Here is a 23,431-nt window from a genome sequence, read left to right as displayed (position 1 = left end):
AAACATGCAGTGGAATAATATGAATGGAGGTAGTTGCACGACTAAAGACAAAGCTTCAAAATGTCATCCGCAAGTAACCGCAATGACTTTATTCATGGAATCCCGGTTCGTACATGTGCATCGTTGTGCAGCATTGAACGGAGACGCGTTTTATCATACAGGTCCAACTTCAATATGAGGCTGGCGTGACATCAAGCGTTCAGCTCGACATGCAAAGGAGGCAGATAACTCCTGGAAAGTTCAGTCACACCAAAAACTTGGGCGGTGGCAACTCCGCGAGCACCCCCAAAAAGAAGACGCACCAGATTCTACAAGGCTTCGCAAGCTCAGCACAGCACTGCAATTGTCCAAATCTGAGCTGGATGAATCTGGTGGCCCGGGGGGGAAAAAAAAGTAACAATACCAGGTGTAGTGAACAGCTAGTCCAGCTCGGAGTCTGACTGAGATGCCGCCTTCCTTTTCTTTTTCCTGTTGTGCTTCTTGTGCTTCTTTTTCCGCTTTTTCTTCGATTTGTCCTGTGTCGAAAAGACATTTCTTTTTTGTTTTCTATCAGCTAAAACAGACCAACTGATTTTTAATACGCTACAACATTTGATAATGTATTCTTACGGTGATTTTCTCTTTTTCTTCACTGCTTCTCTTTCTCTTCTTGGTGTCAGCCTAAGAAAGAGGAAATAAAATAAAATGAAAACCATGGAAATAAAGGAAGTCTTGCAATATACCCATAGGGAAAAAAAAACCCATGTTTCCCAAGAATGGACTTTCTGACTGCAATGGAGTGGCACGACTAACAGCCTACAAATGTAATGTGTCTTCCACTATTACAGTTATACCTGGAATAATGAATTATTTTTATAAAGATTTATAGAGTATTATACATGGTGTATATAACACAACAACATTAGCATAATTTTTACATAGTAAGTCTTAAACATATATTTCAAGAAGTGCAACAATAATCATAGGTATATATTATATATATATATTACCTAAAAAAAAAATCATTGAAGCTCATTGTAATGGTCTTGAGTTTCATCACAGCTAGTGTATGTATGCGTGTATGTTATTGTACTGCCCCCTGGTGGCCAAGGAGCAACATTAAATCACCAGATGTACAAACTGCTCCACTTTTAGTGCTTACCATTTCATCTCCATCTGACTCAGCGGATGACTTTGGCTCACTTTTAATTTTTCTTCGACGGCTTTTGTCATCCTAGGCAACAATATTTAGCACCTTAATATTATTGATGAATGTGGGGGGGGGGGCACTTAACATTAGAACAAGCTTTCCAATCACCTTATTGTTATCGCCTTCTTCTTTGATTCTTTTCTTTTTCTTCTTGGGACAAAAAGAGCATTCAGGGTGAATGTTAGTCGCTCATTCTCATATAAACAAGGCATAGTTGTGTTATTGGAAGGAAGGAAGAAAGAAAAACCTTTCTGTCAGCATCCGAGTCTGCATCCGAGTCATCCGATGCTCTCCTGGCTGACGACTTCTTTCTTTTCCGCTTTTTCTTCACAATCTTCTTATCGAGCTGTAAACGATCACGCACAGAGAAGTTCAGATGAAGTCACAGTGCACTTCTGATATGTCATTTAATTGTAATCATTCTTTTTGAGGCATCGGTCTGACGTGTATGATATTTCCTACTGGCACCATTGAACAGTTTCAACGCCTATGGTTGTCCCTTACCTCATCTTCCGATTCTGAGGAGGAGCTGCTGGAGGAATCAGAACTCGATGAGGAGGAAGAAGAAGATGAAGAATGCTTGAGCAGAACACAATAAAAGCGGGGTTCGTTAGATTTGAGGGAACTTGACTTATACTTGACTAAGTATCACAACAAGAAGAGTAGTGAAAACTAGAGGTCTCCCCTCACCCTACTGGATTTCTTCTTCTCCCTTTTCTGGACACAAATTAGAAGAGAAACATGAGTGATCAAGGATTCTAAGTGAGGTCTTATTTATTTATGGCATCTATAGTGCACCTCCTTCTTATCTTTCTTCTCCTCCTTTTCTCGCTCGCCAGCCTTTTTGTCTTTGTCCTTCTCGCTTGCACCTAACAGCTTTTCTCGGTTCTTTGCCAGCTCTTTCTTCCATCTCTGTAACCAAGAAAGAATTTTCGTGAGACTGACATCATACATCTAAAATTCAAAATGCTGAATTTCACCATTTCTTGCTTTAAATATATTTTGTTTGTTTTTCCACCTCGTTCATTTTGTCCTCAAAGTCAGCCAAGGCTCGGGAGCCTTTCTTCTTCTTCTCCAGCTGCTCCTTTATCTCTTCCCTGATGAAGACACAGCAAATGATTTAATTCAGTATCAGTTGTACCATACCATCATTGAGTAGCTAACTTTTGGAACACATATGAAATGTTCACTGTATAATTTACTCAGCAGTGTTTCTGTCCCATACTGGAAGTTCCCCATGCGGAACAAATAAAGGAATATTTTCTTTTACCCACCATGTCGGCCGAGGTCTGCCTAAATAATCCTGTATGGTCGGTCCCGAGTTCTGCACCGGCCCCCTGGATCGAGCAGCAGCGATTGGATTTACGTAGGCCTGGAATGTCAAACACACCCATCACACATTAAACAAATCTTGCTCACAGATAAAATTGTATTCATATTAAAGGATTAATGTGGCAAATTACTGTAAACAATTGGAATGAAAAACCTATCTTGGCCATAAATAGAAAACCAAATAAAAAACGTTCGTAACCTCAAACCGCGTAAGTCGAGGACCCCCTTTATGCTTCATGACAGGCGCATTGTTAAAACCAAAATACCAACAAAAAGTTCAACAACAAAAATCATCATTCCCAAGCCATATGATTGTTTTAAGAGCCACACCTATTCTGTATCGATATTAGTGGTATCCGCTATATGATGATATGGAGCATTTAAATCGTGCTAGCTTTAAGGGCTCATCAGCGCAACATACGATACAAAATGGTGAGCAAAATTCAAATCTTCTGCAGCTCGATCAAGCACATGCAACGTAGATATTTGTCATTATTGGTGTGAAATTAATAACACCTTTTAAAAAATCTCACTTAAATGGGATGCTGTTTAATTGATCATAGTCTAGGCCTATTAGCAAGCCTTGGTATAGGCTCTGTTGTGCTACGCTGAGCTGAACTGGTCGCAAGCAAATTGGTCTGACCGCCACGAAAACAAAACAGAATAACTCACCACTCGATTATCCCTCTTGCCCATTTTGGCTTAGTTATAAGGGAGAAATCTTAAAAATAGCACAGACATTTGTTTTCTTCTTCATATGTGGCAGGCAGCCACATCAGACGGGTTTTCTTCCTCGGCGCTTCATCTCCTTCTGCAGATACAAATAAGTCGCTACAAGTTCCTCCATGAGCCGTTGCTGCCACTATTCGGTCATCTTTAGAATGCATGTAGATTGATTAACTTGGTTAGGAGAGTCTGCTTGTTTTAACTTTATTTTTGGATCCATGCTCTAGTAGAGGTGGCAAAAACGCACATTGTGTCCGTAACTGTATATAAAAGACTCATGTACAGTTAAAAGAAATGTATTAGCCAACAACTGAACTTTTTTTTTTTTTAAGGCAATGAATTGGGATATATCTTGCTTCTCCAATCTTTTGCAGTTGTCATCAGTGCTCACCTTCCTCCAGACAGCTCATATAGTAGTCTTGCACACGTTCCGTGTTGAGCAACAACCAAATGCAACCAACCCCCTTCTTTGTAGGTGTCAAACATTCGCTTGAAGCTTTTCACAGCTTTTGCTTCCTTCAACGCTGCTTTGTCATCTTCTGACTTAGCTTTTTGTAAAAAAACAAAAACAAATGGACACCCAGACCTCATTTATCATACCCCATTTATTTGCAGGGTTACATGAAAATGTGTCATGTATACTTAGACTCCAACACAATTTTCATAAAAAGCGTTCTTTTAATTCAGCTGGTGTAAACAATAATAAGACACCAATTCTTGAATTCATTCAACATCATGGTCGATCCCAATGTGACGCAGGAACGTGTTATTCGAGTAACAAGACGGATGAAGCTTTTTGTTTCAAAACAGCAAAACCACTAAAAGCATAAAAGCGGAATTCAGTTTTACTCCTGTTTGAAATGTGACGTTACTGGCTAAGAAAATAAAACACACACAGTGATTGTATCAAGTTTAAAAGACTAAAGCAGTCATTACCAAAACTTCTATGAATCTAAAACATTTTGAACTTTCATTGCATTGCATGTCACAACATCAGATACGAGTCATTTCCCAACAGAATGTTTGCACAGTGCTTCGTCAAGATGACAACGCTTTGTGGATTATGTTCACCGATTGGCGATAAGAAGTTGTTTTTGTGCCAAAAACAATCCTTATACAGGCAGTTATATTCATACAGTCATGACTACAGTAACATAACGTGATAAATAGGACTGACAGTAGAATATGATCAATGGCATGATCATTAGACAGCTTGAAGAGAACCTGAAAGAGTTGTAATGTGGTCAGTTAGTCGCCGGAGGATGTGCAAACTGTGCGAAAGGTTTGGACACCCATATCAAAAACCTGAGAAAGAATGAGTGTTTGTGTCTGTGTCAAAGTGTGTGTATGTGTGTGTGTGTGTCTGTGTGTGCTAGCAGCACGACCAGTTCAGAGAAGGTACACCAGTGTTAAAGTATGTTACTGTTCTGTGAGAACAACTTGCTTTTTTCCTTGCTGGCAAAAAGTCAAAATAGAACATCGTGGTACATACATAGAAAATAACCGGAGGGAGTCGGGGTTAAGATATTTGTGCATTATTTAAAAAAAAAAAAAATCACGCACACACATTTGCAGCCACTTTCAAGCTGAAGGAAATTCAACAAGCACCCGCAGAACCCGCCAACCGACAAAATACTCTTGCCATTCAACATTCCACTGACCCTCACTTTGCTTCCTGATCCGCTTTTGTGACATTTCTATGGGCTGACAATGCAAATATCAAACATTTTCTAGAATTACCGCCGCACTATAAACAGTACATTGTAGTCATCTAGCCATCTATACATTCCTTACATCGTCAATTTATCCTCACACAGGTTCAGTAATCCTCTATAGAGTTGGTGTAAGAATACTTTATGCCCTGGCATCTTAAAACTCAAGTATGCAACTTGATAAAACATGCATATAAGACTTAGCAATAAAATTACAATTAAATACAGAATATTGGTAGCGTAATTTTATGCCAAATGTACTGATGAATCGTGCTGGTGGGACTAAAGCCACCTATTGCAAGCGTGTACGATTACTGTGTCACTTTGATATTTAAAAAAAACAAAAAAAGTTATGAGACCTTGATGACTAACAATCACCATGTCAGAAACATCAAGGGAGTGGCAAGAACTTTTCATTTTCATCATTGCCGCAGCACCGGTATCAGCCCATGATGGTGATGAATGCCTTTAAGTGTGCTTGACCCAAAAAGTTGCAAAGACCATTAGAATCCTGCTACTGGTCTGCAGTTGCTCGGGGCATCCGCTGGATGGCAGTATAACGTTTGGAAAGCCTGCAACGATGGCGGCAGTAAGTGGCAGTTAGTCACGACTCATTTGTTTGGTGTCTGCAAGAGCATCAGTGCACACTCGACGTGTTCGTAAATGTGGCCCCGCTTGTGCTTCACAAGTCCATAAAGTGGAATAAAGATCCATTTTAGGCATCGAGACGACTCTTAGAAGGGAGGGGGGCCTCAACTCTGGTCACACAGTGGCCGCTGCATGGAGTCTGCAGTCCGTTCACTGATTAGTCCCAGTCGTAGAAGTGTCTTTGCATTGATAACGTAGTCAATCATCAACATTTTAGAACCTAAAAGCAGCAATTTCAATCCATCAGTTCACAGAAGGAGGATCGCTTTTGTGCATATCCAGGGCGGGGTGTCCTCATTCCGAGCATTGCCTCCTTCTGAGTACTTAGTTGAAGTATACTGTACCCACCACATGATCGTTCACGCTTTGTTCTGATATACCAAAATCGATCGCAATGTTTTATCGGTGAACAGCAGCTATAACCGAGAAAATTTGGAGTCGTTTTGTAAAGTTAGGTATTCCAAAATACACTATGGCCTTCTCATAATGGCATTGAATATATTCAAGCAGAATGTTGGCCATTTGTAAAAAGAGATGAATATTTGTCTTGCATCATTTTTGTGTTTTATAGTACTTCAATTGACAGCATCATGTCACGGTAGTTTGATTGAACAATCAAGCAGATGGGTGAATACTTCTTACGGACACGGTGAGGGACAACGAGGACTCTCAGGCAGTCCTCTCTTCAATAGTGGGCTTGTTGCTGGGGAGAGGCTGTGCCGCATACACACTTCTACTGAGGCTGTCCACACTTTGGAAATAAGGGTGGCTAAGTGCAGCAAATGCAGATATCCTCCTGGAGGGATTGAAGGCGAGGAATTGCTAGACAGACAAAAAAAAGATGTCAAAACGAACACTAAGCATCGTGGACCGTAAAAGAATGGATTGAATTTAGATCAAAGTTAAAAATTTCATATACGAGTCAAGGTAGCATTGCACAATACTACTTTGTACATACCAATAAGAGGGCCCGCCCTTGCTCGTCTATGTCAGGAACTAAGTCTTCTATTGGCTTAGCAGGCTGTGGGGTGAAGGCACTCTGTGGTAGGGCCACCTCCTGGGGCCAGTCCTCTGCTGAAGGTACCCCGACAACACTGTGGGGAGGACGACAAGTGTTCTCTTCATTCACTCCAAATGATGAGAGTTGTCCAAAAGCCATCCTGACATGCAAATACTCACTCAAAAATCTTTCCCAGCTGATCAGCATCTGAGTTACCGAGAAATAGAGGTCTGCAAAAGAAAAACACTTGAGTGTCAATCTCTCCTGCTCAGGGGAGGAGTGTTCAGGTCTAGCAAGACCTGATAGAATTATCTGACCTGGCACCTGGAGGGTCCAAGCATATTTCACTAGCTCTGACAGTGATCTGCACGGGATTTTCACAATCAATACTGCAACTGTTTCTCTGACCTATTCTTGACCTAGTTTTCATGGTAAATAAACACTATATGAAACATATATAGGTATATATAAACTGAACTTTTTTTTTTTCCCCGAGGCAAATTCGAAAGGGAAGAAGTCTCACGCTCGCATCTCCATCTTGTGCATTCAGCACTGTGAAGTTGTATTGGTAAGTGAAAAAAGGGAGGAGAGCGGCAGTAAGACTGCTGGTGGTTACTGTGGCTTTGGCGCGTCTTTGAAGGCCCGTGGGCGTCCATGCCTGCTTTGGCACACGCGCAAATTCCAGTAGTCAGGATCGGGCCAACTTTGCCGTCAGTAACGCGGGACGGAAAAAGCCGAAGAATCCTGTGTGCGCATTCGCTCGCTCTCGCTTTCTCGGTGAACGCGAGTCGTAAAATAGGAGGGAGAGGCGTGTGAAAGAAACATGTGATTATCCGAACAGAGAAAGAAGCATGGGAACCAGACCTTCCTGCTGTAGGAAAGAAGGAGGTGTTGATGTCAAAGGCTTCATTTTAACAATACCCTTTGTGCCCAACAAATGTGGTACTTGTGAAAATATGTAAACATGTTCTATTTTTGGTATGGAACACAAGATGCACATCTTAACTGATTTCTTTTATCGAAGCTGTTCCACGATATATCTTGTCCCGTTCCTGTTCAGCTTTTGCAAAAGTGAGAACAATGCTTCAAGAAAGGTAAGCCGTTAGACAGGGTAGACTGCGGCTTGGCACCCGCGACAGTCATCATCGCACGAGAATCAAAGTGTTAATTATACAGAATTAATTACAGCTATTCAAATGGAATTAATAAGACTTTGTGTGGCTTCTTTTAAACACCTTTGGGGAGTAAAAAAAAAAAAAAACGCCTCCTCGCGGGCCTCTGAAGTGTTCTTAATCCATTTACGATCCTACCAAAACAGTTTTTGAAGATTCACCTACAGCAAAGCCATCATGCCGAAACAAGTCAGACTGATCATTCCGCGAGTCCATTTTTAAACCTGCTGTGGTTTGCTGGTTTGTTCGTGAGGGCCACAGGCATGTACACACACACACAGGCGAGTGGTTTGTATTTGCGAACGCCGTGCTGCCATTCCCATTAGGATTGTTTCCCTTTGCAAGATTTGCATGAGCGTATACTGTACAGTATTTCTGCCCCCCCCCCATTATACACACACACAGCGAGCGATATGCTGGTTTGGGAGAGTCAGCTGAGTCATACTTCCCTCGGTGCCAATACTTCTCCGTCCCACATTCCACTGCAGCAACCTCTGGAATGCTTGTGTGTGTGCGTGCATGTGTGTGTGCGGTTGCACGAGAGTGTCAAGTTAAGTGGGAAATAGGGAGAAAAAGAACATTTGTCTGATGTGGTGATGCATTTTTTTTTTGTCGATTTAAAAATAGTAAAACAAACACGTACGCTTGAGGTGTTGGTGGAGATTTATCAATCGAAAAGCCTCGGGTGTGACAGACTGTGAGAAAGTCAACATGGATGTGAGGCTTCTGCCGGACCATTAACACAACACGGTCGACCTTTTAAGATTAGAGGAATGTCAACAGGCAGGCGCCTTTCTTTTTTCTCGTTCACTTCCATCCATGACTCACCCCTTGACGCTATCCGAGCCATGCAAATGTAGACTTGCATGATATTTGCTCAAATTCCTTTCACAACAATGTAGGCATTAAACATCGGTATGTTGTGACGATGAAAGGGAAACTTTTGCCCAAGGGTGATGGCTGTTTTTTTGGCTCTACAAAGTTATATTTGCATTGCACACACTGGGCAGGCTGAATTATACAATAAAAAGACTTGATTTTGAAATTTAGGATCTGATTACGACAAACCGATAATCCAACACCAATTCTGAAATAATCAGTGGGGCTCTTCATTCTATCTGGATTTTTACTCGCTCAAATCTTTCATTTGGGGCGGGAAGATTGCAAACAATAGATTTCGCTTCCATTGTTGTGCTTCAGCCACTCTTACAGCGTCTCCCAGGTGCCCATTAATCTCCAACAGGTGGCCTTTTGAAAAGCCATTCATCATCTTGCGTGTCCATTACGGTTTTCTCTGCCGAGCGCTTAGTCCTCAGGCGCAGTTGGCCAGTCGAGAGCGTCCTGAAAAGTGACGATTTCTAACTGTGTTGATTTTGACTTCAGGTGGAAGACAAAAAGACAAAGAAGAGAGAGACTCGGCGTCTTTTTTCCCATGCTGACGGAACAGCACTGCTTGGTGACTTCGATGCTGCTTCATTCAGATTTCTCTTTCCTGTGCATACTTGTTCACAGTCCTTTCCACCGCATCTCGTGCACACATTGCGGCTCAGTGCATGTGTGGCGGCTGTTTGGGGGCGGTTGGGGAAGGAAGTATGAATTGCCAGCAAGACGACTTCTTTTGGCACACTACTTCTCTTATCTATACTAAAGCAGACTGCTACCGTTAGCAAACATTTTATAATTCTTCACATTTAAAACGGTGCTAAAATGAATCTGGTGACCCTGACCGGGAAGAAGGAAAACTTTTGAATCTTATTTTAGGGAAAATGAAGTTATTAGCTTGGGGTGGCTTTAGCTGCAAAGTCAGTTAGACCGCAAACCGTCATGCACCTACTGTATATCACCGAGCAGCGTCTTGACACGTGTGCTGCAACCACAGCGAGTTGCCAGTCATTCCTGGAATAGTTTGATAAGCCAACTGTAATGACACTACTCTCACGGCGCAGATAATGCTTCCGAAAAATGTCATTTGCAACTATATTGGCCTATAAAACCATTTCGAACGTCACTATTCAACATGACCACACTGAGGAGTGTGCAGGATGAACTTCAAGCCCACATCCAAGTGTGAACACATTGAGGCTCACCTTCTTCTGAACATCTCAGCAAAGATGCAACCCACGCTCCACAGGTCCACTGGGGTAGCGTAGCTCGACTGCAGCAGCACCTCTGGGGCTCGGTACCAAAGTGTCACCACCTACACCATTCAGAGTGAACATTTGTCAGAATAAATTTGGTTTTTTTGTATTGTCACATATACATTAGGCATTCTGCATTGCATTCAAATAACAATATTCCACAACAGCCACTTCAAACATGATTTTCAGGTTCCTTTGTGCTTCTCTAATGGAAGTGATGAGCGCGTACAAACGTAGCATGCCACAAAAGCAGCGACACAAGGGGAAGCCCTCCGGCAACAACTCAGTGACCCCTCGTTTGGTTCCAGGTACTTTATCATCAACCTGTTGCTCTTGTTCCACCTCCCCAGGCACCACAGCACACTGATCAAACTCAAAATGAGAGTAGCGGGAAGCAAAGTGAGTCACCCACACGTACAATGCTTGTATTCAGCTTGAGCGAGTACGAGGTAACAAGACCGTGTGTTTTACTTGTATGACCATTTATGAAGTTATTTAATACTGAGCTTTAAAAAGTGTTGGATGAGGTTTTTCAGCTGTGCTGGTGAGCTCTCAATTTAGGGAACGAGTGAGCATACCTAACCTAATGGATCCTTCTGATTAGGCCAATCAAACATATCAGTCGCATTTCTACTTTTAAACACGGACTATTATTAGAGTCAAGGATTGCATTTTGTAGACGTGAGATACTCTCATCTCCTGTTTCCTGCTTATGTGGAAATGAGGGCGGAAGCTGGGCAAGTAACCTCTGAAAGCCTGACTTTGGGAAGTTTTTTTTCCACGTTTATATGCTACAGGATAAAAGCTTCCTTAAAAAAATACATATGACAACATTATCAACTATGCTGTTGTCCAAATAATCCACTTTGTCTTATTATTGGATCAAATGTTTGACGGCAGTCGTTGCCCTGCAGACTTAAAAGTAGTATGAGCACATACGTGCACGGCCGCACGCGGAGCCTTCTAAGAAGAACCACAGACCTGAAGCTTGCAGTATATCCGCTGCAGTGCAATTCAGTCATTCGAAAACCTAAAATCCTAGCCACAAGTGCAGATATGGCCGACATTTATATCACTCATGTACAGAAACACACCGGAAAAAAGATGGGGTGATTGACACTGAGGAGTTGCTGGATGCTATTTTTGTAGCAGTCAGCCTGGTGGTCTCTCATTATGCTGTATTATGAACAAAATATCATAACATCATTCTTCTATTATGAGTCCTTTTCCTATGACACACCAGCGAGACATTTCTGGGGTTTTCTGTCTATTTATTGTCCGAGTCACTTTGTAATTTGGTCTTCTGCTTCATGTCTTCCTGTGGTTCATCAGTGACTGTGAATAAATATACAGGTAGTAAGTCATTGAGAAGACAGGAAAAAGGAAGTTAGTTTTGTTTCTATGCTTTGCTCTTTTCTGTCGTGAGCGGTTACCTACCCTTCTCCCTCCCACACGGTAACACAAACACCAGAGGGGGGTCAGACCAAGCCGAGTGAGGAAAAACCTAAAGAGTTAGTCAGTATGTGTGTGGTGTATGAGTCTGACTCCAGATTAAAGGACAACATTCTGAGAATTACTTTCGGCTGAGAGCATCCTCCCCCTCACTGCGGCTAACGCTGTCCTCCACTCTCACTGCTGAGCTCTCTGCCCTGGAGGACCTCAAGACCTCCCGGGTCAGACCTCCGTGCGACTCGCAGAGAGCCTGGACCCGAGCCACCAGCGTTCAGAAGACAATAGCGTGCATGCATGCCAGTTCCGTGGGTGTATCGCATGTGACTTTCCGAGTACCTGCCGTTTGCCTGGATGAAAACGTTTCGGTGCCAAAAGTGTTTGTGTGTGGCTCCCAATGAATTCTAGTTATCTCAAACATGTGTCTGATGTTTTAAAGGCTAATTGCAGTTGATTATCAGTCATCCCTGAGGGTAGTTTAACATTAAACATACTCAAGATAGTTGATAGCAAAGATCAGTTGAGCGTGTGTGGCACCGACAGAGCCGGTTTACGTATCGAACTCGTTGAAAATAGAGCGGGCAGGTGGTTAAAAGCTTGACAAATTTCATCCATTTCGTGCAGAAAAAGTGCAGCCAATGTTCAGACGTTTCTCAGCTTGTGCACATTATCAGTCTTAGGTCAGAATGTGATTACATTCCAGAGAGCAATTCAGCACAAATTAAAGTCTCCCAAAGTGAATCTCAGAGGAAAGGGGGATAAAAGGTTCAGGGTGTGTAGGCACACCACATATGGGAAGAGCAGAGGATATAGAAAATAATTACGAGGAAAAACATAGTCTGCAAGGGTTGTCGGCCCGTTCGGCCTGTTCTGTCGCGACAATATTCCTCGCTACTTTCCCTCTGCAATTTATAGTCACAACAATGGCACCGCACCTGGCCAAGAAAGGACATAAAAGGGAGATTAAAGGAGATATTGATATATGACTGTAGGGAAAAGTGCAAGAGCAGCAGACAAACTGTATACAGTAAAAGTGAGTGTTGCCAAAGTATGCACAGCATACAGGAATGCAGCATGAGGCCCTCAGCAAGTGAAACAAAGACAGCACAGTCAGTGGCTCTCTCTCCCCTGTGCTACCACATCCGCACATCATTAGCTGGAAAATTCCACATATATGCCGTCATTTTTTCTCCCCCCCCCCCCCCTTCTTCCTGCTACGGACACAGCTTCCATATCCCGTTGCACTTTTGTGTGTGCACATGCACGACTCCCGCTGTTTCGAATCCCCACCACCTGGAGCGAGGCCAAAGACTGGTGACAATTAATACAGTTTGGCCCGGGATAAAGCCGCCATGCTAGTGAGACGTTGCATTCGAAGAACCACAGCGCGCAGGAGGGCGAATATGAATACAAAGAGTGGAAGAAAAGCCATTGCCCGCATTTGAACACATCTGTCTGTGAAAATAGCAAACTAAATGTGCTAGCTCAAGTTGTGGGACAGCTCCTTCGCTCTTGGCCGCAGTCAAAGCATGCAGGCTTTTCCTTTTTTTTCCCATGTGGAGCTGTTTGAGGAACTATCTAAACAGTCCCAGAGTGTGCTACACGTGCTCTCCTGCATTGAACCCCCACCCACCACCACCGCCTTCCTGGTCTCCATTGTTTCCGTTTACAAATAGAATTCAAACTAAACCGATCGATCCATAAAGGAAATTGAACGTCTGTATTTTGGTAATTGCAGAGGGACGCCTTAATCGGGAAAATACCTCGAATGAGGGAATAAAACGATCCTGTTTTCACAAGGAGCTAGAGAGGTGTCTGCAGTCTATTCTCAGGGATACTAAAAGAACTTTGATACTGTGTTCATATGCTACAAAGAAAAACAAACAAAAGCTTGGTGGTTCAATTCTGTGGTTCGATTTGGTTGGATTTAAGCTCATTTTCGTTAATCAAGGAAAAGCTGCATTGTGATGGAGATGAAACAAATCTCAATGGGACATGTTGGATTTAAAAACAAAGGCCCGCCTCTTTCCTCTGTGGCATGTCAGATTAACCCATCAGATTTGCCCATCTGCCTGTCACTCATGGTGGGTCATTGAAGCCGTAGCCAGACCGGGGTCATTAAAATGCCATTAACAAAGCAACTGCCCCCCAGGGACTACCAGAGGAGGCCTAATGGAGGCCTCTGTACCACCCTGTTGGGTGGTCTCTCTCTGAGGGAGGGCCAAAATATTCAAAACTCGGTGATGTCAGTCACATGCAACCGTGCAGGTCGACTCTCAGGTCAACATTTTTGTTACGAGCGGAGCAGAGCGGCACCGATGACCCCCCTCGGAGGTCTTCGCGTAGCTTTTCTGTTTTAGTATAGATTTACAACTACCGCTCGCAGATCACGAGAATCCAGACTGAGAAGCCATCTTTGTCATTTCAAGCAGAGGACACAAATCCCTTCAGTGCCTCGTTTCCACACCGATTCAACCAAGTTTGAAAAAGGTTGATAAGCGTGAAGATGTTATCACTTTTCTCGTGATAAAGAGCACAGAGTAAGTATCAGTTGGTAAGACTGAGACTAAAAGAGGAGCTGGGGGGGGGACCTCTGAATAGCGTTATGCAAATGATCACGCCAGATAATGTCATTTTAAAAGTGCAAAATGAATCACTGAGAGAGAAGTTCCCTTAAGCAACAGCAGTTCTTTACAGCCCCTCGGTCTGCCAATAACGGTGGCATTTGGTGACTAAATAACTAACTGCTGCTCTGTGTTGGGCAAGGGGGAAGGAAGATCCTCTTAACTGCTGCGGCAATTTTTGTACATGCAATGCGCTCGTCTTTTAACCAAAAGAAGCTCACAGTGGCTAAATGTATATACTCAAGGAACGAAATGAGTGTGTGCGTGTGTGCGTGGGTGTGCAAAGTCGCTGAAAACTTAAATGCCTTTGTGCACGCAAATGACTCACGGGTCGCAATATGTGTCACGGATACCTCAAGGTGAATTTCCTTATTAGAATGCAACCTCATAAATCGTCCCCTTGCCAGTCATACGAGTGTTTCGGCAATGACGAGAACAAAACGCCCAGTGTGTGGAACATTGTGGGAACCATTATGTAAATTTGAAAGTCATTTTTGTTTCTGACATTTCAGAGGCTGTATAATGTGGTACGCACCAAAGGTTGCCTAAAAAAAATGAGACACAAAAAATGACTGTGCAACATTTGCTGCCTGTGCAAATCTTGAACGTCTCATCTCTCCCTAATTCAATGATTTCCAAAGAGTCCTTCAGTCTCCATTTTATCTGGTCATCAGAGCCCACAGTGGCACATCAAAGTGCCGACAGCGGGAAAGGGAGGGGCCCCTGTGTCTCCTCATCTGTTCCATCCCTGTCCACTATTGGCACAGTGGAATTCCCGAGAAGGGCCACAGGGGCCCTCGGCTCTCACTTTACACTGAGAAACTCGATCATGTGACCCGTTGCAGCCGAGCTGCCCGCTCATTTTGTATTGCTCAATTAAAAAAAACAAAAAGGGCGAAGACAAGCAAAGATTTGTTTGACTTGGAAGCCCAAACAGTTTCATCCGGTGCTATCTCGCAAGGTGAGTAACTTTAAGGTCGGACTTTATGAGTGGTGACTCACCACAGAAGTGAGCGCCATCTGGAAGCTGTAGATGCGGGCGAGACCAAAGTCGGCTAGTTTAATCTGTCCTCCGCTGGTGACCAGGATATTCTGTGGTTTTAGGTCACGGTGAACCACGCGGTGGGAATGCAGGAAATCCAGCCCCTGGAGGAGCTGATACATCATATCCTAGAAGAAAACAATATGTCAATAAATATTAGTGTTAAAAGCGACATTACGTAGCAACAATGGCTGCAGCATCACATTGGGTCAAAGGTCATGAGCATCCCCGACATAGCAGACACAGTTTTGGTCATAGAAGAGTTAACGGAGGAGGCCTGCGTCTTTTCTTGTCGACTATGGCAGATGTTTGATAACTGACACACACACACAAATGATAGAGGGAGGCCCCGCTCTATCCAAGCACGGAGCTCTGTTTCATAGCAGCTGCTTGGCCGGAGTTAATTGGCGTTCCCTCTCATTTTATGACCACAGGCTGACCTCAGAAATGGCCATAGGCGCTGCATCAATAACGCTTGAGCTAAAGTAAACTAGCGTGGGGGAGAAGGCAACTATGTCGAACCAGCTTGGACTTGTTCCGTTTAAACTGAAATGCTCCCAAAACAGGTCTTGCACCTGTAAACGAGTAACGAACGACTGATAAAGACAGAGCTGCTTTTGGCTCTCCAATAAAGCGAAAGGGGCAGAGAGCTTGGCTTTTAGGTCGCTTATGGCATTCCAATAAAAGACCAGCTGACATATCCAAATTCAGAAGCGGAAGGGCTGGATGTATACTGTGTGCGTATGAAAGCCACAAAAGAAAAACACTTTTCGGGGGGGGAGCTCGGTGTGCCTTATCCCAGCCTTTACATACATACGCACCCTCTCTCTCTCCTGTAAATACACACATGCCCACCAGCCTCCCACCCTCCCCGAAAAGTCCCCAGCCAAGACCTCACAAGTGACATGGAGCTGAGCCCACAGCTCTATTCACTAGCTGACCAGCTGGTGAGTGAGTCAAAGAGGCCTGCACACTCAAGCAGAAAACATTAGCAAGCGGCGCGGGGCTGGCTGCTGCGCGGCGCAGAGGATGAGACACCCCACCGCGTACTGCGGGCACGAGGGGCCGGGGAGCGTGCGCGTTTGTGTACTCGCAAACCCCGCGTCCCCTGGCCCCCGTGCTCGCGTCAACACACTACACGACAGTCTAATTTGTGTGCACCGCAGCTTGTCGGGGGGGTCGAAGTTTGTGCGTGTATGTGAAAATGTGTGCATGTGTGTGGTAGGGGGGGGTGTTGGAGGGGGGTCCTGACCAAGGGCAGGCAGGATGCATAAACAGACCTTCCTTTCTACATCTCCATCCAGCCATGACCTAGTGAGGAGGGCAGCAGACAGACAGGGTCATAGAACAGAGGGAGGCAGTTGGTTATTTTATGTGTGCATGTGTGTGTGTGCATGTGTGAGTGCTGACACAATAGCAGCCCCCCCAGTCAGTTCCTCTCTGCTTTAAATAACCATTTTGCCGTGCTTCCTTTCAGCAGGATTTGCGAGTAAACACTAATTACCTCAGAAGTGTGACTCTTGGACAAACACAAACAATGATGGCCTCCCTGGCCTCAGCACCTTCCGTTCTGATGTATCAATTTCCACTACAACTGAGTCATGTCAAACAATACAGCGATCGTGGTTGGCAGCCTGGCCAGTAGAATATACTCAGTTGCAAAATGAAATTGAAACTCTTATATATTTGAACTTTAAACTCAACGGGCATCAGAAAAGTCCTCGGGTCAACTTGGCTTGGAAGAGACAATATCACACAAAAAGGCAACAGGTTTGACCCCCCCCCTGCCCCTCCTCCCAAAAGCAGGGGTACCGGGTAAAAAAAAAAGTGGTAAGCCCTCTGCAAGATGCAGCCACAACATGGCTTTCTGGGTATGCTTCCTTTTCTAATGCAAATGCACCAAAGACAGCCATATTGTTTATTGTAGCGAAGCACAATATGGGACATCTGCCGGTTAGCGTTAGTGTAATTCCCTCCCCATGCTTCATTAACCTCCCCCTTTATAGGCTCAGAGAATAGAGCTGTGGTAGCCTGGATGACGGCAGGCGAGAAGGGCGGGTGACACCCAAGCGCTGGCCCGGCCGAGGCGCACCGAGACTGGGCTAGCTTGGCCGCTTGATGTCCTTCCAGCTCATTTAATTCCTGGAGGAGGGCCTCTTTCATCAATGAGCATGTGGTGGGTCTTGAGGCCGAGTGGGTGGGGCGGGGGCAGAGGCTGGCAAGGAGTGGGGTAACTGGTTTCATCCATTATATCTGAGATCTGCTAACATCGAGGAGATTACTGTCAATGTAAATTGACAAAGGTGAACCAAATGTGACTCAGAGCTCATTCTGGAGGACAAGGAACTGTCCAGTGTCCTAGAAATAACAAGGGATGGAGCCAGTGTCATATTGTCAATGCATCATTGTCCTTTTGTCTTCCAATGGCTCCAGCTGCATGGATGTTAAGAGAAAGCAAAGCGGGGGTGAAGACCAGCCCCGAAGGAACTCAACAGGTGGCTCAACTTCCATGGATCTGATGATGGAATAGCTGTACAATATGCTCTATGAAAATAGATAAGAACCGTGGACTTTTCAGGAAAATATTCCATTAAAAAAAATTGAAAAAAAGTGTGTGATAAAGTAATCCGCGGAAGAAATTGCAGGTCGTTTGCTAAACCCCTGATAAAGGCCTGAGGTCAGATCCACCTATTTCGTCTATGCTTACACAGTTTATCATCAATATTGCAGCTCGAAAGAACGTTCGCACGTAAACTTGGCCCCGGGGTGGAAAAAAAAAACTACAGATACTCTCGCTTCCACAAGGTCTCCATTTCAAAACTGACACTTAAACTCGGAGGCCCAAAAATGGAGCAATAATTCCCCGGTATTGTATATGTTAAATCACGGGACCTAGGGGTGAAATACGATTAAGAGTTCTAAAAAAAGAGGTTTGTGGGAAAGATTAAAATAAAAAGAGCCAGTCACAGAGGAAGGGCTAATGGCGCGTCCATTTCCGACCTTTGGGCAAATTGTAAGTGAACACTCAGAGGATTTTATCAAGCGCGCTAAAGTAACCAATAACGGGACTTCCTTCGGCTCATAACGGCCACACGCAATTTCACTGTTAAATGTAAAACGTTTGGTCAAAAACACCCAGTCAGTATCTTCTTTATCTAAAATAGAAACAGAAGTAATAACTCAAGATGTGAATTTGTCTTAATGGTTGATCGGGTCACACGATACCATTGAGGAAAAACTCAGTAATCATTGATTAATAGTCGTTACCTTGATAGTTTCTGGCGGCACGCCGGGGTCAGGGGCTTTCTCTAGGTAGGTCGTCAGGTCTTGATCCACATGCTCAAAGACCAGGGTGAGTTTGGTTTCGCGGTTAGTCCGAGACACTGTACACACATCAAAAAGCCTGGAAGAGGAGAAAAAGGGAGAGATCAATACAACTGATAGCGCGCAGCAAACAAAAAGGACTTAGAGCTAGCAAAGTTCAAACCGTTACATTTGACATCACATGACATGAACAAATCTTGTGAGACAACTCCAAAAATGGATTTAGCTTTTTTTTGTTGTTGTTGTTACTGTTTTTGGGAGGTCGCCACAATGATGGCAACGACAAAAAGTGGGAACCAGAAGTGGAACTTACTGCAACATAGGAAAGAGCCTGACAGCTCAAAACACCACAGAATTGCTTTGCTAACGCCTTCCTGTTCCGTCTCCAACTATGTGCCTGTCGGGCATAGTGTGGTAACAACACTTCATTTCGGTGTCACGTTAAAATATTTGGGGGAGAACGCTTTTAAACACGATAAGCTACCAAATCCTTAACATCAGTATTTATGGTTGTGCCAAACTTGGTGAAAAGCGGAGGCCAAGAATCCAGATTATGTCAGCAACCTGCCAGAGCAGGCTTTGGTGAAAAGCTAAAACAAAAACTATGCAGTGTGTCCTCATCAAAGAGCCGGGGAACACAAGCAGCATTCCTTGGCCGGCGCTATGACAACTCCTGATGCTGTTTGGCATGTTAAAGGGATCTGCCGCAAGGGCTTCCTTCATCTTCCATGGCCGTAGCGCTGGAGGCATGGAAACCTAGCGGCCGTGAACTGTGTTGACACTCATTGGTTATTGCCCTGGCATGACCTCATAAAGCATCTCCGGTATCGTCTTTTGAAATCAATGTCAAATATTAGCTCACTGCAAGTGAATGATTAAATATTACTTTGCAGACATGACAATCTGTCTTTATCCATTTCGGTAAAAACTACAACTTGAAATCCCCTCATGTCAAATGGAGTTAAGGAAAATATAAGTATGAGGGCTTTAGTGTCATATTTAATCAATTACACTAATCTTTCTAGGTTATTTAAATGACTTGCATGTGAAAAAAGACAAAATCTCTCTTTTTTTTTTCTTTTCCACGTGTCCATGTCGACGCTCTCGCAAGAGCAGGATTGGAAACGTGCTGTGAATGAGAGATGGTTCGTTCAAGCTATTTGTCCTGCGTGTGATGTCAAAGAATAAATGACGCCCTCCTCTCGAAGCGTTGAGGTTAAACGCCCCTCACAGCTCGATTGGCGGCCTACAATGGGGGCTCTCAGCAGACACTGAACATATGGAATGAATAATGGAGCTCATTACCAACATCCAGGGGTTGCCGGGAGTCTCACAAGAGGTCCACAATGCACCCTTCCTGCTTTGAGCTGCCTGCTTGTATCGTTTGGCTCAACCGGTGGGTCCGTGCACCGATTCAAAAAGCTTTCAACGATTACAGATGAGAATCGAACATGCTGCTTCCCCACTGGCGGATTTAGCCACTAAACTGAAATGACCCAGGTTTTAAAATTAGGCATGCTTACGGTCAGGTTAAAAATAATCCCTATTTTGATTGTGTTAGGACCGAGTCATCCTTTCTCATTATTCATTATTGTTAGGAGCAAGACTGTGAAAGCCATGTTTCTGTCACGTCCGTTGAGGAATTCCCCGACGCATAATACTGGCATGGTTATTGTTTGAAACAAATGTGAAACAAAATGGAGTAAGTACGCAGTTGACAATGGAATTAATCAAAACCTACCAGAAGCGAGGCATGGGTTGCTAGGGTTTACAGATTATCTTGATTGTATGATTATGTTGGAATGTAGACTAGAATTATTAACTTTTTTTTAAACCTTTTACCTTTTCTTGACTCTGAAAAGTTTAACCATTCAGTTGTTGAAACTTTCCAAATGGTGTGGAAACATTCTTGCTTAGTTAGTCATCTAAAATGCTCCACTAGTTTCTGTTTCCACGACCTTGTAAAACAATGAGCTGGGACCCTCCGCACTGATTAACCAGTCGCTGAGGTGACCACCAAACATGTCCAATGGCACCCCCACCCTGCTTTCTCTCAATAAATACTCTCTTGCAAGAATCCAAAGTCAGACCTCATTCGATCATCGCTGAATGACTCTCCACTTGCAAGTGCTTAAAAAGGGCATACTGTCTCCCGTTGGTTCTTGCAAAAATAAGTTAGAGTGAGCACCATTCTAACATGGGTCAAATAGAAATGGAAATTTGAAAAAGCCAAAAGATATTCATATCCTGGTCAACTTTGACTTAGTGTTTTGCTTTGTTTCTATATATGCTACTTCAGAGTTTGTGTTCCAATCGCAGCTGCTTCAATAAATGTTTACGGCATCACAACACAAATGTCATTTAGCATTGTTTGTATTTGCATTGTTAGTATGAGACAAAGTAGTTTGAAATATGCAACATGAAATTTGAAGTTTGTCAGTTAACTGTTGACTATGTGCCAAAGTGCTGCTTGTTAGGAAGTGACGTGACGTCACGGCCCCATGAATTGCCTGCATCTCATATTTTGCTGTAACGTGATGAGGGAGTTGGGAATGACTGAATGATTCTGAACACAGGCATGGAGAGCTGCACATATTCGAGCAGGTTCTTTCTTCTTAACGTGAGTGGTTAGACCATGCACACCTTTTCTCTCACCCACACTTACCTGACAACATTTGGATGCTCAAAAGCTTCAAGCTGCCTCAGTACCGCCACCTCGCGGATGGTCGAGAGAGGCATCCCCTCTTCCTCCGTCTGGACACGAACTCGTTTTAGGGCAACAAATCGTCCCCCGTTCTTCAGATCTCTGGCTTTGTATACTTTTCCATAGGCGCCTTCTCCGATCTCGGCCACGGGCTCATACTGCGTACCAATCGTTTCTTTGTCCATTTTTGCTTATTTTCCCCCCTCCTCGTCTCTTGTTGAAAATCGTGCGGGGATTCCCAGCGAGGCTGACGAGCCAGAGTTTCTCACCAAGACATATTCACAGGAAATCTTTTGCACGTGCAATGCCTAGATGACAGAGAGACACGGATGGAGGTAGACCCCATCTTTGTCAGAAGTGGTCAAAATGTGCCCCAGGTAGCAATTACAGAACTGTCATCACGTTTTATTCCGACAATCGCTAAAGCAGCCTCGTTGCCTCCCAACTTGCACTCCTCCTCCTCCTCCTCCTCCTGTTACGCTTAACATGTCCTCCTCCTCTTAAAACAAAGTTAAAACACAAGAAAAAACATTACTTAACCCGTCAGCGTTTTTATGCTCGCTCTATGATAAACACAACTTCTGGTGCGTTCAAAGACTCGCCGCAAATGCAAATGTTGCATGATATGGGCTGTCTTGTGTTTAAGGAAATTGAAAATAATTGAACGAGAACGAGCGAAAATAAAGTTCAGTCCTTACACGCTAAGTGGTTCAGAGTTCGCTATTTAGCTGCTTCTCATATGTTCATTTTTAGGTAACTTTATTATGAGCTGAGACTTTGTCACCGAGGTCACGCAAACGTTGCGAGCACGTGGCTGTCTCCTGGCTGCATTGTCTAAACTTCAATTGCTTCAAGTCCCTTTAAAACACATCAAAACTCGCGTTTAACACATAAATCTTCGTGTTATTACCTCAAGAATACCATTTGCGAGGTTTTAATAACATTCTCTTTCTCAATAACTGCAACGGCTATTTTTAACACATTTTAATAGATTAAAAATTCAAATAAATTCAATCGTGTGTTTAAAATGCAGATTTTTGCTTGCTAAATATAACTAAACACCAGTGCAAAATATACACACACTTTTGGTATCACATGCAACACAACTTTTAGTGTTTACCTCGTGTTATGTTGTCAACAGTATGTCGCAACGTCGGCATGTCCGATAAAGTGAGGAGGCACCCGGGTCTCCGACCAAAAAAAAAAAAAGGGGGTGCTCAAACGCATCCTTATCCACTGTCCTCCATGCGGGGGGCCACACAGGTAGTTGTTGGACGGTGCATGCTCTAACCCCCCATCCCTCAAACTGCACCAGCCCAGGCAGGGACACTCGAACGGGGGAGGAGGAGGAGGGTGCAGGGGGTGGAGGCGGAGGTTGTTCGAAAGCTATACACAGACACACGTACACACACTGCTCGCAAATGAGTGTGTGTGAGTGTGTGTGTGTGGGGGGGGGGGGTGCAGGACAAAGGCAAACGCGTGATACAAGCCCTGCAAAGCCACGCTCCTCTTTAGATTTCTCCCTTTTTCTCCCTCTCTTACCCCCTTTTTTTTTTTACCCCTTGCATATATCCCCCAAACAAGCCCATGCACCAGCAGCCCCGCTCGGCCGTGTGAGCTCCGTCTCCGCCTGGCTTTCCCACGCCGGCTGAATGTGGCCTGACCCCCTTCAGAGAGGTTTGACACGGAGCGGGGACATTTCCGCATTCCTCCCCGACTACAAAGGCACACCACCTCCTCTTTGCTCTCCCCTCGGCCTCCTCAGTGCTTTACCATTCATAGTACTCCACGCCGGCGGGTTTTGTCTCCCGTGTCAAACTCGGGAGCGCCGCAGGGGTCGGGGAGGGGCGAGTGGAGGTTTATTGGATGGACGGCCACACTATCTATCTCCCCTTGCAGCCATTGAGGAGCTCCTGCTGCTACAATGCTTCAGCCAGGGTGCAATGTGCAGTGCTCAACCTGGATGGTCCCGAAAGGGTCAGGTTCAAGGCCCGGGGGCTTGATCTCTGATAGGGGGGACTCCTCTGCTCCGGTGGTCATTTGGACTTGTATACAGTACATTATGCAACAGTAGGAAAGTTGTGTCAAAAAACACACACACACCGTGGTCCAAGCAGAAGTAGAGCACACGTAAAAGTGAAAAAACGCTCCAAAGTTTTTTTTTAAAACCAAGGGCGAGCCAGTGTAAACGCAGACTTTTATGCCTGTGTTTCTCAAACTTTGTGCACCAAGTACCACCTTAAAAAATATGATCTGCACTCTTCTATAATGACCAACATCATAATAAAGCAATCTCGTGGGCCATCAAGATTCAGGCAAGTTGCTTGATTGATTTCTTATGAGGAGTTATTATTGGAAAAGACAGAAGCAA

At 44.2% G+C, this 23,431-nt stretch overlaps 2 protein-coding genes across 4 annotated transcripts; both read right to left on the bottom strand.

Annotated features, from left to right (window-relative positions):
* Positions 1-74: 74 nt before the first annotated feature.
* Positions 75-3,358, bottom strand: fam133b (family with sequence similarity 133 member B). Of its 2 annotated transcripts, none has more exons than XM_088365363.1 (11): positions 3,194-3,358; positions 2,464-2,561; positions 2,208-2,286; positions 1,988-2,101; positions 1,880-1,906; positions 1,694-1,768; positions 1,437-1,535; positions 1,298-1,339; positions 1,142-1,213; positions 610-660; positions 75-515 (listed from the first exon to the last, which is right to left on the bottom strand). In XM_088365363.1, the coding sequence occupies exons 1-11, from the start codon at positions 3,215-3,217 to the stop codon at positions 420-422; spliced, it is 777 nt and encodes a 258-aa protein (XP_088221489.1). In that variant the 5' UTR covers positions 3,218-3,358; the 3' UTR covers positions 75-419. The 2 variants fall into 2 exon arrangements, with proteins under 2 accessions (XP_088221489.1, XP_088221490.1); XM_088365364.1 differs by having other exon boundaries at positions 1,298-1,336.
* Positions 3,359-3,837: 479 nt separating this feature from the next.
* Positions 3,838-22,472, bottom strand: cdk6 (cyclin dependent kinase 6). 2 transcript variants are annotated; one of them, XM_088365427.1, is made up of 9 exons: positions 22,181-22,472; positions 21,463-21,557; positions 21,022-21,368; positions 18,300-18,435; positions 14,993-15,160; positions 9,867-9,976; positions 6,787-6,837; positions 6,566-6,701; positions 3,838-6,429 (listed from the first exon to the last, which is right to left on the bottom strand). In XM_088365427.1, exons 3-9 carry the CDS (start codon positions 21,243-21,245, stop codon positions 6,277-6,279), a joined length of 978 nt encoding a protein of 325 aa, XP_088221553.1. In that variant the 5' UTR covers positions 21,246-21,368; positions 21,463-21,557; positions 22,181-22,472; the 3' UTR covers positions 3,838-6,276. The 2 variants fall into 2 exon arrangements, with proteins under 2 accessions (XP_088221553.1, XP_088221552.1); XM_088365426.1 differs by lacking the exon at positions 21,463-21,557 and having other exon boundaries at positions 22,181-22,471.
* Positions 22,473-23,431: the final 959 nt, after the last annotated feature.

This window comes from Syngnathus floridae, chromosome 21 (genome assembly GCF_059516105.1).
Source record: "Syngnathus floridae isolate MCC-2025c chromosome 21, RoL_Sflo_1.0, whole genome shotgun sequence".
NCBI classification, from domain to species: Eukaryota; Metazoa; Chordata; class Actinopteri; order Syngnathiformes; family Syngnathidae; genus Syngnathus; species Syngnathus floridae.
The sequence above is the reverse complement of the archived record's forward strand: the minus strand, read 5'-3'. Positions and strand labels throughout refer to the sequence as shown.